The sequence below is a fragment of the Balaenoptera physalus genome (genome assembly GCF_965194825.1).
Source record: "Balaenoptera physalus genome assembly, chromosome: 9".
NCBI classification, from domain to species: domain Eukaryota; kingdom Metazoa; phylum Chordata; class Mammalia; order Artiodactyla; family Balaenopteridae; genus Balaenoptera; species Balaenoptera physalus.
Genome location: NC_138888.1, coordinates 51,523,180 through 51,539,843, shown reverse-complemented (window position 1 = coordinate 51,539,843; position 16,664 = coordinate 51,523,180). Strand labels below are relative to the sequence as shown.

General features: G+C 35.2%; 1 protein-coding gene across 5 annotated transcripts in view; it reads left to right on the top strand.

Moving 5' to 3' along the window:
- AFG1L (AFG1 like ATPase) overlaps positions 1 to 16,664 on the top strand; it is a 224,103-nt gene that overhangs the window by 113,208 nt on the left and 94,231 nt on the right. For all 5 annotated transcript variants that reach the window (XM_082475319.1, XM_082475318.1, XM_082475317.1 and 2 more), the window contains one exon: positions 6,872 to 6,930. In XM_082475319.1, the coding sequence (XP_082331445.1) occupies positions 6,872 to 6,930 (59 nt within the window). The remainder of the gene's footprint in view (positions 1 to 6,871; positions 6,931 to 16,664) is intronic.

The window sequence follows — 16,664 nt, the reverse complement described above, 5'->3', positions numbered from 1 at the left end:
ATTATTTTTGCTTTAAATAATTATCTTTTAAAAGAATTTAGATAATAATAATAAAAAAAAGTCTCATATTAACCCACAGTTACCATTTCTGGTGCTCTTTACTCATTTATATATTCCAGGGTTCCATCCAATATTACTTTTCTGCCTAAGGACTTCCTTTAAAGATTTCTTACAGTTCTGGTGTTCCGGTGATGAATTCTTTCAGCTTTTGTATGTCACAAGAAGTCTGTATTTGAAAAGATATTTTTGCTCAGGATAGAATTCTATGTGGACAGTTTTGTTTTTTCTCTTTTTGACCTTTAAAGATGTTGCTCTACCATGTTCTGGCTTGCATTGTTTCCAATGAGAAGTTGCTATTGTTCTTATCCTTATTCCTCTGTATGTAATATATATTTTTGCCTCTGGCTGCTTTTAAGGGTTTGTTTGTTTGTTTGTTTCCTCCTTTGATCACCAATTATAAGCAGTTTGATTATAATATGCCTTGATGTGGTTTTATTCATGTTTCTTGTGCTTGGGCTTTAATGAGCAACTTAGATCTATGGGTTTATAGTTTTCATCAAGTTTGGAAATAATTTGGTCATTATTTCTTCAAATATTTTTTCTATCCCCTCCTCTTCTCCCCTTCGGGTCCTGCAATTCCACATATATTGGGTTGCATAAAGTTGTCCCAGAGCTCACTTATTCTCTGCATTTTTTCATAGTTTTTTTCCTCTCTGTGCTTCATTTTGGCTAGTTTCTATTGCTATGATTTAAAGTTCACTAATATTTTCTTCTGCAGTGTCTAATCTGCTATCATTCCCATCCAGCATATTTTTTTTGTCTCACATATTGTAAGTTTGCATCTCAAAAAGTTCTTCTTGGGTCTTTTTATATTTCCCATGTCTTTATTTGATGTGCTTGCTCTTCCAGCTGCTTGAACACATGGAATACAGCAATAACTGTTTTAATGTTCTTGTCTTCTAAATTTATCACCTATGTCATTCCTAAGTCTGTTTCTGTCAGTTGATTTTTCTCCTTGTTCTGGGTCATATTTTCCCATTTCGCTGCATGCTTGGTAATTTTTTATTAGATGTTAGACAATATGAATTTTACTTTGTTGGGTATTGGATATTTTTATATCCCTATAAATATTCTTGAGCTTTATTTTCTTTCTTACAAACAGTTTGATTCTTTTGGGTATTGCTTTTAAGTTTTGTATGGCAGGACTAGAGCACATTTAATCTAGGACTAATTTTTCTCACTACTGAGATAAATCCCTTTTCAGTCTTCTGCTCAATGCCCTATAAATTTAGAGGTTTTCCAGTCTGTCTGGTGGAGACAGGCACTCTTCCCAGCCATGTGTGAGCCCCATTGATGGTTTCCTTGAGTACTTTCAGATGATTCTTCTCCTGGCTTCAGGTAATTTCCTCACACACATATGCTGATCAGTACTCAGCTGGGGACTTAACTGGGACCCTCAGCAGATCTTTAGAGCTTTTTCACTGGGCAGCTGTCTTTTCTCTGGTATGCTGCTCTGTGAACTCTAGCTGCTTTTTCCTCCCTGGACTCTCACCTATCTCCTCAGCTGGGGAGACTTCCAGGCTCTGTTTGGGTTCCCCCTCCTTGTGCAGAGTGCTATAAACTTCCCCAGACACTAAGTGCATTTGTTTCCTATTCTCAGGGATAACTGTCCCTTTTTTCTGGTGTCCAGTGTTCATATAAAGCTATGATGACCAGGTCTGGGATTATGGAAGGCCACTCTAAAAGTCTGTCCACAATAGTGGATTCAAGGAAGGCTTGTTAGAAAATGTGGGATTTGAGCAATAGATTGTATAGTATTAGAAAAGAAGGTAGAGCTAAAGTCATGAGCTTGTGCTGACTCTTCTGCCTAGGATACGCTTCCTTCTCCTCTGCTTGGTGGCACCCCGCTTATTTTTCCAAGGTGCTCTAGTCCCATTGTTACCTGCAAAGCTGCCTTTGAACCCAGGTAAAATGAGTAGTTCGTGTTCTATATATTATGTTTATACCTTGTATCCCTTTTTACCTTGTATCATGGTTATGATCTGGTTGTGTCTGTCAGCTGTGACAAGTCCAGCTGGTCACAACATGGTTCTGAAAAAGCCTATGAGTTTTAACTTCATTAAAGACCTTCCTCAAAAATTCTAGATATACCAATTACTGGCTGGGAATTCAGCAAATTATTTTAAAAACTCTGAGTATCAGTTTCTTTATCTGTAAAATGGAGGTAGAAATATTTACTATGCAGGGTTATTGTAATTTGTGTACAGTGTCTAGCAAATTGCCTGGCTCCTAGTAGGTGTTCTCTAAATGCTAGTTCCTCCTTTTATTTATCTTCTGTCTTCACTCATTTCAGTGCAGACAAATAATAGGAATTCATTAATGTATGTTGAATTGAATATAAAATTGTAATATACCATCAAATGGGAACATTTAATTAGCTGTATTATCTATACATCTAGTAAAATACTGTTTGAACTCCAGTTAGATTTTTAAAAAGAAGCTAAGTAGCTCTTCCTGCTTACGTGGCCTAAAGGCTCCATTTTCTTTTAATCTATACTAAAATAAGAATCTCCTGGAAAATGACTCTACTACCCAAAGCAATCTACAGATTCAATGCAATCCCTATCAAACTACCACTGGCATTTTTCACAGAACTAGAACAAAAAATTTCACAATTTGTATGGAAACACAAAAGACCCCGAATAGCCAAAGCAATCTTGAGAACGAAAAATGGAGCTGGGGGAATCAGGCTCCCTGACTTCAGACTATATTACAAAGCTACAGTAATCAAGACAGTATGGTACTGGCACAAAAACAGAAATATAGATCAATGGAACAGGATAGAAAGCCCAGAGATAAACCCACACACATATGGTCACCTTATCTTTGATAAAGGAGGCAAGCATATACAGTGGAGAAAAGACAGCCTCTTCAATAAGTGGTGCTGGGAAAATTGGACAGATACATGTAAAAGTATGAAATTAGAACACTCCCTGACACCATGCACAAAAATAAACTCAAAATGGATTAAAGACCTAAGTGTAAGGCCAGACACTATCAAACTCTTAGAGGAAAACATAGGCAGAACACTCTATGACATACATCACAGCAAGATTCTTTTTGACCCAGCTCCCAGAGAAATGGAAATAAGAACACAAATAAACAAATGGGACCTAATGAAACTTAAAAGCTTTTGCACAGCAAAGGAAACCATAAACAAGACCAAAAGACAACCATCAGAATGGGAGAAAATATTTGCAAATGAAGCAACTGACAAAGGATTAATCTCCAAGATTTACAAGCAGCTCATGCAGCTCAATAACAAAAAAACGAACAACCCAATCCAAAAATGGGCAGAAGACCTAAATAGACATTTCTCCAAAGAAGATATACAGATGGCCAACAGACACATGAAAGAATGCTCAACATCATTAATCATTAGAGAAATGCAAATCAAAACTACAATGAGATATCATCTCACACTGGTCAGAATGGCCATCATCAAAAAATCTAGAAACAATAAATGCTGGAGAGGGTGTGGAGGAAAGGGAACACTCTTGCACTGTTGGTGGGAATGTAAATTGATACAGCCACTATGGAGAACAGTATGGAGGTTCCTTAAAAAAATACAAATAGAACTACCATACGACCCAGCAATCCCACTACTGGGCATATACCCTGAGAAAACCATAGTTCAAAAAGAGTCATGTACCAAAATGTTCATTGCAGCTCTATTTACAATAGCCAGGACATGGAAGCAACCTAAATGTCCATCGACAGATGAATGGATAAAGAAGATGTGGCACATATATACAATGGAATATTACTCAGCCATAAAAAGAAATGAAATGGAGGTATTTGTAATGAGGTGGATGGAGTTAGAGTCAGTCATACAGAGTGAAGTAAGTCAGAAAGAGAAAAACAAATACAGTATGCTAACACATATATACGGAATCTAAGGAAGAAAAAAAAAAAAAAGGCCATGAAGAACCTAGTGGCAAGATGGGAATAAAGACATAGACCTACTAGAGAATGGACTTGAGGATATGGGGAGGGGGTGGGGTGAGATGTGACAGGGTAAGAGAGTGTCATGGACATATATACACTACCAAATGTAAAATAGATAGCTAGTGGGAAGCAGCCACATAGCACAGGGAGATCAGCTTGGTGCATTGTGACCACCTAGAGGGGTGGGATGGGGAGGGTGGGAGGGAGGGAGATGCAACAGGAAAGAGATATGGGAACATATTGTATGTGTATAACTGATTCACTTTGTTATAAAGCAGAAGCTAACACACCATTGTAAGGCAATTATACGTCAATAAAGATGTTAAAAAAAAAAAAAAGTTTACCCTTTAAAAATTAAATCTCAAAGACTTAAAGGCATTGTTATTCTACTTTAATTTTGCTGAGTGGAAATCTTTTAATCAAGAATATTACAAGTGGGCCTTTACATTTCTCATTGTCATTAACCTACTGAACAGTTCATGCCTGTTAAACTACATATCAGAGCCTGCCTTATATGTCCATAAAAAAAGATATTCCGTGAGTAAGACCAAAATGTTACCTTAACATAAACTTTTATTACTGTAATATTTTAGTTTTAATTCTGTAACATTTTGTTTTTTGATATTCACTAGTGTTGTGTATGTTTCTTTCTCTAATAAATTTTCAAAGAGCTTATTGAGGCATAATTGACATACAATAAATGGCACATACTTAAAGGATACAATTTTTAAAATACTGACATATGTATACCTCTGTGAAATCACCACCCCAACAATATAATTAGCATTTCCATCACACCCCAAATTTCCTCCTCCCCTTTTTCATCTCTCCCTGCCATCCCTGTCCCAATCCCTCCCTTTCCCAGGCAACTGATTTGCTTTAGATTATTATAGATTAGTTGGCTTTTCCTACAGTTATATATATGTGGAATCACACAGCATGGTACTCTTTTTTTTGAGGGGTAGAAGGGTTTTGCCTCTTTTACCCCATATAATTATTTTGAGATTCATCTATTTTTTTGTGTGTATGAATAGTTTATCTTTTTTATTGCTGAGTAGTATTTCATTACACAGATATGCCACAGTTTATCCATTCACCTAATGATGGACATTTGGATTGTTTCTCGTTTTTGGCTGTTACAGATAAAGCTGCAATTTTAGCTATTATGATAAAGCTGCTATAAACATCGAGTGTATTTAAAAAAGTATTTCATTTTTGATTTTTACCACTTACTGGCAATCATGGCTGTCAACTCTTATCGTATAGCAGTGTTTTTGTGCACCTTCCCCAGCAACTTTGTAATTAGGGAAGACTATGAAAATACCTAACTTTAAACCCATTTCCTGCATTTACCCATTTTACTCATTCGAGGTATTGATTATAGGAAAAAAAGATCTCATTTTGAAAAGATCCTGGCTAGCATTATCTTACCTTTTATAATATCTGGCTAGCATTATCTTACCTTTTATAATATCACTAAATAAAAATTTTAAATGTAACTGAATTTAAAGCCTGCATTATCTTACCTTTTATAATATCACTAAATAAAAATTTTAAATGTAACTGAATTTAAAGCCTGTAGTCCTTAATTAACCAAAGAGCTTATGCAAATACTTTCTTCACTATAATGATGTTATGATGAATATTTTTCTAAAGAGAATAAATGTTTCCTAATGACCATATTTTATTTCCATAAGTAAATGTGGCAGTTGAAATCTTAGTTATCAAATTTTCTTTAAACAAGGAAATATAGAAAGGATCCCATAATGTAATACTTAAAAAGAAAAATTGAGACACAAACTAACTTGTGATTTTTATAATTTGGAAAACTTTTTACTGTTCTCATTTTTATACTTTTTTATTTTTTAAATCTCATTACATTATAGAGTTGACTTTTAAAAGGAATATTTAATTAATTTATCTATTTAGGCTGTGCCGCACGGCTTGTGAGATCTTAGTTCCCTGACCAGGGATCGAACCTGGGCCTTTGGCAGTGAGAGCGTAGAGTCCTAAACTGCTGAATGCCAGGGAATTCCTTAAAAGGAATGTTTTATGTGCAATTAAAATTCAACCTTCTGAAAAGAATATTCCAAGTCTCCATTTTAACAAAAAGTATGCAAAGCTTAAAATTTGTTTCTCCTTTCCATTTATTTATTCTTAACAATATGTGTGTTTATGTGTGTATATATGCATATGAATATACATACACCATGGCACATATACATATATATAAAAAACACTATTATAAGGCAACAAAAACTACCTGTTTATGATATATAATTACATTAACTTTACAGTCTATTAAGAATGGAGTTTTAATTTTTAGGTAGTTTCTTTGAAAGTGGCCTTAATGTTATTTACTTTAATGGAAATATATCAACTTGATATAAATATATGCACAGTTCTGTCTGTTGATGTGTTTTCTTAAATGGCAAACTGTGTTACACAGTCTTCTGTACTGAGAACTTTTATTATAGATGAGAAAAGGAAAATATAATTTGTTTCCCAGTAGAATCTGTGTGTTCAAATATTAAATACTTTTAAATAGATCATTTTTTTATGTTGAATTATTGATTTAGGATTATTCGTGATATCTTCCAAATTCTTTTCTTGCTTTTTATTATAATTTAAAGCTAATTTGATTGAATGCCTTTTGATATTCTTTCTGTGATTGTTAATTTTTTCTGTTATTAAGAATATAATAAATTTTGTATAGTACCAGAATAGAGATTAGTTTTGGTTATTTTTCTTCTTTTTTGCTTCTTTATCTTTTTCATCAGTAGAAGGCTTTATTTGCCAGGCTAAAATATAAGCTAACATGTTTTAAGTGAAGTGAAAAGCTAATACTAATTTTTTCTTTCAGATCTCTATAAGAATGGACTCCAAAGAGCTAACTTTGTACCATTCATAGCTGTCCTGAAGGTAAGGAAAATCACTTACTTATGTTCACTGACTAATAACATATTTATTGATAATCAAGGGCTTTTATAGGGTTGCTATGGTCTTGCATTCAAGCAGAATTTATTTTGATACTTGATGGTAATAGTTAAAGACTCTAAAGGAGAAAAAAATCTTTTTTATATAGTATTCATCAATATGTACACAGGAAAAATTACAAAATATAGTCTAAATTACTGTCCAGCTGCAGCATTTGATAGTTTGCATTTTATAAATTTTAATTTGAGGTTTGCTTATAAATATTATAGTGGAATGTTTCAACTTATACATTGATTTCTGAAAAAATGTTTAATGTTCCTTGTTTCCTTCAGGTAATGGCCATTAACATGTTTTCCCAGCTATTAAAGTTGCTATTTTGAAGTAGCATTATTACAAAAATATTGTAATATATTTAAATGTGATTGCCATCAAGTTATCATGAAATTATGTCAAGTTGAGATACATAAATAGTTTAAATATTTGTGTGTATCATCACTGCATAGAGTTTAAAATAGGCTTCATTACAATATGATGAAGAATAAAGTAGCCTTCTTTTTCACTGTTAATTTTAGTAATTTTTTACACGATTATTCAATAATTCTACATTCTACCAATATTTATTCGGAACCTACTATGTGCAAAGTGCTACATTAGGCATAATGGATAATATAATCATTAACTAGGTTGTGTTTCTTGCTTGCAAGTCATTTATAATCTGGTTGGGCATATACTATGTACACAGATAACACAAAGCAAAATGTTTTTGGTAAAATAATTACCAAAAAGAAGCGTATATGCCAAAATATAATTCCTGTAACTCTCAGGCACATTTTTCCCTGTCCATAACAACATATCTAAAGAAAGGATAGAATTGTATTTTTTTTTTTTAAAAAGACCTAAAACCTCAAAAATTCTTAACCAAGAAGGAGGAGTAAAAACATTTTATATTCAAATATTCTGAAGATGTAGTCAGACAATCTCTTTGAAATATACTTTTGTTGGAGCTATTGTTAGTGCTAAACTTTATTCCCTGTGCTATCCAAACATCTGTTTCCTTAACCAATTTTAGGTTCCCAGAAGATTTTAGTTTCTCTGAGATAGTTTCAGATGTAGGAAAAAGTACTTTTTGAAGATTTATGCTGTTAGTAATTTTTTCCCCTTTGTATTCATGTTTTACATTTGAGGAGAAGGTAGATTTGCATGTTTTCTCCACGCCAGGAATCCAAAGTAATGTGGTGTATGTAGATACCAAAATATAAACAGGGAAGCTAAGAAAAATAGATGCTAAAAATAGTTTCTTCATGTAGCATAAAATACACAAAATATAAAGAGATGGCTCACAAATGAAACAAACTAAAAGATTCTCAGGGAACTTTGTAGCTGTACTTTTTTTTTTTTTTTTTTTTAACATCTTTATTGAAGTATAATTGCCTTACAATGGTGTGTTAGCTTCTGCTTTATAACAAAGTGAATCAGTTATACATATACAATATGTTCCCATTTCTCTTCCCTCTTGCATCTCCCTCCCTCCCACCCTCCCCATCCCATCCCTCTAGATGGTCACAAAGCACCGAGCTGATCTCCCTGTGCTATGCGGCTGCTTCCCACTAGTTATCTATTTTACATTTGGTAGTGTATATATGTCCATGACACTCTCTTACCCTGTCACATCTCACCCCACCCCCTCCCCATATCCTCAAGTCCATTCTCTAGTAGGTCTGTGTCTTTATTCCCGTCTTGCCACTAGGTTCTTCATGGCCTTTTTTTTTTTTTTTTTCCCCTTAGATTCCGTATATATGTGTTAGCATACTGTATTTGTTTTTCTCTTTCTGACTTACTTCACTCTGTATGACAGACTCTAACTCCATCCACCTCATTACAAATACCTCCATTTCATTTCTTGTACTTTTTTTAACCCCAAACCTTATTTTTTGGTCAGTTATTTGTCATACTTTAACATATAATAGCATTACTAATAGACAACTAAATTGACCAGATTGAATTTAATTTCCTTTCCCTTTCCCACCCTTAAATTTTTTTAAAGAGTAAGAAAAACCAAAGAGATGAATAATCTGATTTGAGATCCAACAAGAACTGAGATAATACACAATTTGAAATTAAATATGAACTGAAATTTCCAGGAAACTAAATACCAGATTGGATGAGAAAATATCTAAAAGGTCTCATTTATTTAAAAGACTTTTCACATGTAACAAAACATCAGTCTGATGAAATGTACACTAGAGCTGGTTTCCCTGGAGCTTTTTTGGTGGGCATATGAAGTTTCCCTTGTAAGGCAAAGTTGTTTCATATTCATTTTACCTATTCACACATGCTAGCATTACTCTTTCATTTTGCCCAGCTGAGAGACATGTATAGTAGAAGTGGAAATACTAAATATCAAAACTTTGTTTTAAGATAGACTTAAAACAAATAGAGCCAATAAAATATTGCTACAATTTTTGTCAAAAAACAAAACAAACAAACAAAAAAAACAAATAGAGGATCTTAGTTTAATAAAAAGAGATAGAAATTTATTTTGGGGAAAAGTACAGTGTAAAATCCTTTTTCTCCTTTACATTTTCCTCTGTAAACTGAGTGATAACAAGTTTGTAATTCACCACAAGAATTTGTGATTTGTTGCTTGGAGTATTGCAAAATGACCAAAAACTTATGTAAGCTATTAGTGAACAATATTTTCATAAGATAGTAAGAATGATGAGGAGGACTAATATGTTATTAAAAGCCATAGGTCTGGGACTTCCCTGGTGGTCCAGTGGTTAAGAGTCCGCCTTCCAACGCAGGGGACACGGGTTCAATCCCTGGTCGGGGAACTAAGATCCCACATGCCGCGGGGCAACTAAGCCCGCACGCTTTAGAGCCCAGGCACCACAACTAGAGAGAAGCCTGCGCACCACAATGAAGATCCCGCGTGCTGCAGCTAAGACCCGATGCAGCCAAATAAATAAATAAATATTAAAAATAGTACAAGCCATAGGTCCATCAATAGATGAATAAACAAAATATAATATATTCATATAATGAAATATTGTTCTGCCATAAAAAGGAATGAAATTCTGATGTGATACATTATGCATAAACCTTGAAAACATGTTAGGTGAGATAAGCCAGACACAAAAGGACAAATATTATATGATTCCACTTATATGAGGTACCTAGGAAAGGCAAATTGATAGAGACAGAAAGTAAAATAGAGGTTACCAGGGGCTGGGAGGAAAGGGGAAAAGGGAGTTATTGTTTCGTGGGTGCAGAGTCTCTGTTTAGGATGATGAAAAGTTCTGGAAATGGATAATGGTGATGGTTGCATAACATTGTGAATATACTTAATGCCATTGAATTATACACTTAAAAATGGTTAAAATGATAAATTTTAAGTTATTTGTATTTTACCACAATTTATAAAAAAAGAAAAGAAGCCATAGGACTAGAAGGGATATAGGAAATGATCAGGTACATTTCCTCTAGAAACCGCTTGTAAAAAGCAAAGGAAAACAAAACAAAACAGAAAACTCTTACATATACTTTTTACTGCCTTTTAAATAGGGAGTTTCTTGTTTTTTTCTTGTACTTTCTTTGAGTTTATTTTGCTGTTCTTTTTTAAAATTTACTGAGATTAATTTTTATCTCATTTTAACCTTCTTTCTTAAATGCATTTAAGGCTATTTATTTCCCTCTGAATAGCTGCATCCATGAAGTTTTGATATTTAGTATTTCCACTCTCAAGTTCAAAGTGTTTTCTAATTTCCATTGTGATTTCTTCTTTAACCCATGAATTATCTAGAAGTCTATTTCTTAATTTCCAAACATATGAGAATTTTCTAGTTATCCTTTTGTTACTGTTTTCTTAATAAATGCTTAATTGCATTGTGGTCAGAGAATGTGCCCTTTGTGACTTCAGTTCTTTCACATTTGTTGAAACTTGCTTTATGGCCCAATATGTGGATAATTTTTGTAAATATTCTCAGCATTCTTGAAAATAATGAGTACTCGCCAGTTATTGTGTGATACATATAATACCCATTAAATTATCAATAGGTTTGTTAATTATGCTGTTCAAATCTTTATTCTTACATATTTTTCACATCAGTTATTGAGAGGCTTATGGAAAACATCTCCCACTATGACTGTGAATTTATCCATTTCTCTTATAATTCTGTCATTGACCTTACATATTTGGAGGCTCTGTTGTGAGTTGCATACAGATTTAAAATGATTCAATATTGCTTTTGAATGGAACTTTTAAAAGTTATTTTTTATCATGAAGTAGTAATTCTCCTTGTTTCAAGCATAGTCATTATTTCCTGATGAAGCATTTTATCATGTCCGCTTTCAAATCTTTTTTTTTATAAATTTTATTTATTTATTTATTTATTTATTTTGGCTGCATTGGGTCTTTGTTGCTGTGCACAGGCTTCCTCTAGTTGCGGTGAGCGGGAGCTACTCTTTTGTTGCGGTGCATGGGCTTCTCATTGCAGTGGCTTCACTTGTTGCGGAGCATGGGCTCTAGGCACACGGGCTTCAGCAGCTGTGGCACGTGTGCTCAGTAGTTGTGGCTCACAGGCTCTAGAGCTCAGACTCAGTAGTTGTGGTGCACGGGCTTAGTTGCTCCGTGGCACGTGGGATCTTCCCGGACCAGGGCTTGAACCCGTGTCCCCTGCATTGGCAGGCGGATTCTTAACCACTGCGCCACCAGGGAAACCCTGCTTTCAAATCTTTATCAGATAATTCTAACATCTCTGTCATCTTGATGTTGGCGTTTGTCTTTTTATATTCTGTTTGAGGTCTTTGTGGTTTTTGGTATGAGTGATTTTCAACTAAAACTTGGATGGTTTCATAATTTGTCATGAGACTTTGAATCTTATATTTTTTAATTGATATTTTATTGTGGTAAAATATGTATAACATAAGATTTACCACTTTAACCGTTTTAAATGTACAGTTCATTGGCATTAAGTACACTCACATTGTTGAGCAACCATCACCACCATGCATCTCCGGAACTTTTTCATCTTCCCAAACTGAAACCCTGTACTCTTTAAATAATCACTCCCTATTCTTCCCCTCCCCCAGATCCTGGTAACCACCTTTCTACTTTCTGTCCCTGTGAATTTGTCATTTCTAGGTACCTTATATAAGTAGAATCATATAATATTTGTCCTTTTTTGTCTGGCCTATTTCATTTAGCATAATGACTTCAAGATTCATCCATGCTGTAGCAAGAGTTAGAATTCCATTACCTTTTAAGGCTAATATTCCATTATATGTTTATACCAGTTTTGTTTATCCATTCATCTGTTGGCCACATGCCCTAGAGCACTTGGGCTTCGGTAGTTGTGGTGCGTGAGCTGAGTAGTTGTGGTGCGTGGGCTCTAGGGTGCACGAGCTTCAGTAGTTGTGGCGTGCAGGTTCAGTAGTTGCAGCTCACGGGCTCTAGAGCACAGGCTCACTAATTGTGGTGCATGTGCTTAGTTGCTCCGCGGCATGTGGGATCTTCCCGGACCAGGGCTCGAACCCATGTCCCCTGCATTGGCAGGAGGATTCTTAACCACTGCGCCAGCAGGTAAGTCCCCTTCATTGTGTTTTGCTTTGCATTTCTTAAATGATTAGTGATGTCGAGCATCTTTTCCTGTGCTTCTTGGCCATTTGTATATCTTCTTTGTGGATCTTATTTAAACTTTCTGTTTTAACTGGCTATTTGGACACTCTTCTGGAAGGAGGAGAGGCACTGCCTTGTTACTGCCAGACATACGTAGAAGTCTGGGTTCCCTATTCAGCCTATTGACACCTGAGGCAAGGGTACTCCGTGTTACTGCTGGTGGAGGGGTTTAATTTCCACTGACATTGTGGGGATGGGGAGGATGCTCATTATTGACTGGCAGGGATGAAAGTTCCAGCTCCCTACTTGGCCTTCCATCTCTTTTTTTTTTTTTTTTTTTTTTTTGCCTCACCGCGTGGCATATGTGGGACCTACGTTCCCCAACAAGGGATCGAACCTGCATCCCCTGCACTGGAAGTGCAAAGTCTTAACCACTGGACCGCCAGGGAAGTCCCTGGCCTTCCTTCTTTGACATTAGCCTGGCAGGAGTGTTTGTGGGCCTCATTACATCCTTGTGAGAGTTTAATTCAAGGCTCCCTTCAGCCTTTGCTAGAATGGGTGGAGGTGGCACCACAGTTTTCTGTGGTATTTGCTGCAGTAGAACTGTTATTGTCTAAAAGTTTTCTTTCTTGTTACACTGCCATTTTCCTGGTCCTTTGGCTAAAGAGAGCAGACTTTTGTTGGAGCCTCATTTGTCTGTGTCCGTTGGCATTTCTGGGTCGCCGGCTTCTTCACTTCTAAGTCTGAGATACATGAGTCAAAAGAAGACTAGAGAACTCACCATTCTATTGTTATTCAGGTCTTGAGGTCCTTCGCTGTTTTTCTTTCTTTCTCCTATTCAGTGTTTTCTTATGTTTGTTTTATATATAATTTCCAGGATTTTAAATTGTACATAGCAGGAGGAACAGGGGAATGTACAGCTACTCTGTCTTCCCAAAAGCAGAAGTCAGTTTATTAAAAGTTCTTGTCTGCTAATTCTGTCATCTCTTGTCATTTCTGATTTTGTTTCTATGGCCTGATTTTTTTTTTCCTGGTTGTGGGTCATATTTTCCTGCTTCTTTGCAAGTTTAGTAATTTGTGATGGGATGATGGACATTGTGATTATTGCACTGAGTCTCTGTTATTTCCTTTAAGACTGTTGACTTTTATTGGCAAGTGGTTTTTTCTTGCAGGTCATCCTGATCCTTCTGAGGCTTATTTTTAAAATTTGTTATCGTGTCTAGTGTAACCTTTACTCTAGGACTGTTTTAGCCCTTCTTCTGGATGTCACCCTTATAGGTTCTCTACTGAATCCCCCCTCTTAGTGTTCACTGCAGTCTCTCTACTCTGGCTGTTCAGAATGCTTGCATCTCCCAGCTTTGTGTGGATTGTTCTCTCCCGTCTTGTCAAGTTTCATCATGTACATGTGCAATTTTACATTCAACTAAAGATTACAGACCTTTTCTATGTAGATTATCTGCAACTCTTTCTCTGTAGAACTTCCTCCTTACTGAACTGTACCATACAAATTGCAACTGCCTCAGCTTTCCAAAACCCTGATATTGTCTCCTCAACTCATTTAGACTGCTGTGCTGAAGTCTAGAAATGACCTGTAGATGGAAAGCCAGGGGAAATATAATACTTGCTTGCCTTATTTACTTCCCACATCTCAGGGATTGCTGTCCTTTGCTACCCATTGTGTATGTCTGACATCAGATGTTTCACATGTTTTATCCAGTGTTTTAGTGATTTATGGCAGGAGGGCAAAATTGAGTTTCAGCTACTCTGCCTTGGTCAAAAGCATTAGTCTCTTTCTTAGTTTTTAGTTGTAAAGAAGAATAATGCAGGATTTTTTTTTTTTTTTTTGTAATTTGGGAGCTCAGAGCCATATTTTTCCATAGATACAAAATATAAATAGGATAACTATAAAAAAAAAAAAAGCAATGATGGGCACGTCTTTCTCTCCCATGTTTAGAGGATTTGTTAAGTAAAAGATGGTATAGTCACATGAGGGGATATACTACAGTTATTTAGAATGACACTTTCAAAACACGTGATAATGTAGAATAATGCTCACGGATAATATGAGTGAAAGAAATACGATGTAGGAGTATATTACTCTCTCAGCTATGGAAGTAATATACATACATGGAAAATACTGGAAATAAATATCCCAAAATGTAAAGAGGATTTATTTCTGAATAATAAGATTATAGATGATTTAAATTATCTCTTTTAGACCTTTCAAAGATTTCTGGAATGATACTGTATTATTTTTATAGTAAAAAACATTTTTAAGTAAGTAAATTTTTCCCCACCCTTCCTAGAAAATCAGCAGACCTGTATAAGACTACCCATATTCAAAACTGAGAAATCAGCAAAAAGCAAAATGGACTGAACATGGGTCCCATGTATAGAGACTGTTAAAAAGATGAAATGACAGGCATAAGAAGGAAGCATCAGGAGCAGATGGGAGAGGTAGGCATGAACCAACAAGTAAAAGCACTTGAAGAATATGCTTTAGAAGAAGAATTATCTCAGGAAATGGGAGATTTTTTTCAGATAACACTTTGTTATATTTTCAAAGAAATTAGGGACTTTCCTGGTGGTCCAGTGGTAAAGAATCCACCTTACAGTACAGGGGACGCAGGTTCCATCCCTGGTCGGGGAACTAAGATCCCACATGCCACAGGGCAACTAAGCCTGCGCACCACAACTACTGAGCTCGTGTGCCTCAACTAGAGAGCCTGCGTGCTGCAAACTACAGAGCCCACACACTCTGGAACCCGCACACCACAAGTACAGAGTCTACACGCCTTGGAGCCTGCACGCCACAACTAGAGAAGAGAGAACCTGCACGCCACAACTAGAGAGAAGCCCATGCACCACAACAAAGAGCCTGTACGCTGCAACGAAAGATCCGATGCAACCAAAAAATAAAATAAATAAATAAATAATAAATCTTTTTTTTTTTTTTTTAAAAGGAGAGCGAAAATACAATAGGACTAGTTAAAAGAAAAAGAAATTAAAGTTATGGTACTGATGAAATAAGAGATCAGAGATGAAAAAATGTAAAATTAGATGAAAAATGAGCTGGCAGAGCTAAAAAAAAACAGATTGAAGGTGGACCCATTAAAAAAGTGAAAAGTGTTTTAGCAAAAGTAAGTTAAAGAATCAACACTACTGAAAATAAAATCAGCAATACAGAGATCAGAGTTAAGAAAAGAATCACACTAAATGAAGTCAGAGATAAAAACTATTACAGAGAAGATGCTAGTATGGAAAATAGACAACAGAGATCAAATATTCACATAATTAGTATTTCTAAAAAAGAGAACATAAAATAAAAGAATAATGTATTTTTCTGGTGCAAAACTGAACTTCAAGGATAAAGAGAGAATCTACAATTACATAGAAGAAGAACCAATGGGAAAAAAATCAAGCTGGACTGAGACTTTTCCACCACAAGTTGATACTGGAATAGAATAGAATAGTTTTTACTATATTAAAAAAGAAAAGATGTGTCCTCTTGTCAGCTAGGCTGTTATGAAAATCCAAGCCCACAGATGTATATTTTTGGATATATGGTAACTCAAGAATTACAGCTCTCATGAAGCTTCCTGAAGAACCTACTTTAAGATTTTGTACTACCAGTCAAAGCTAATAACTTATTTTTTTTTATTTATTTATTTTTGTTCTCCTCTTTTTTTTTTTTTAACATCTTTATTGGAGTATAATTGCTTTACAGTGGTGTGTTAGTAATAACTTATTAATGGAGATATTATGGTAAGAAAACGGTGGTGGTAGGACATTGAATTTGATTAAATAGTGTCTTACTTTGGTCTGTAAATCAGACAATAAAATTTTTTTCATATCATGTGTGAACTTCTGTAGTTGAGTTAACTACAGAATGCAAACAGTATAAAAAAGGGGCCTCAACCCACACTAGCAGTTTGAGTAGAGAAGATGGCACATGCAAGGAGTATTTCCTAAGAGCAGATTAGGTTTAAATTAAGAACTAAGTAACAAGTTAAAGTTACCAGGCAAAGTGAGAAAGGGCATTCATCATGGAAGAAAAAGCACATGGGAAAGACAGAAGCATGAGAATTATAGATTAAAAATG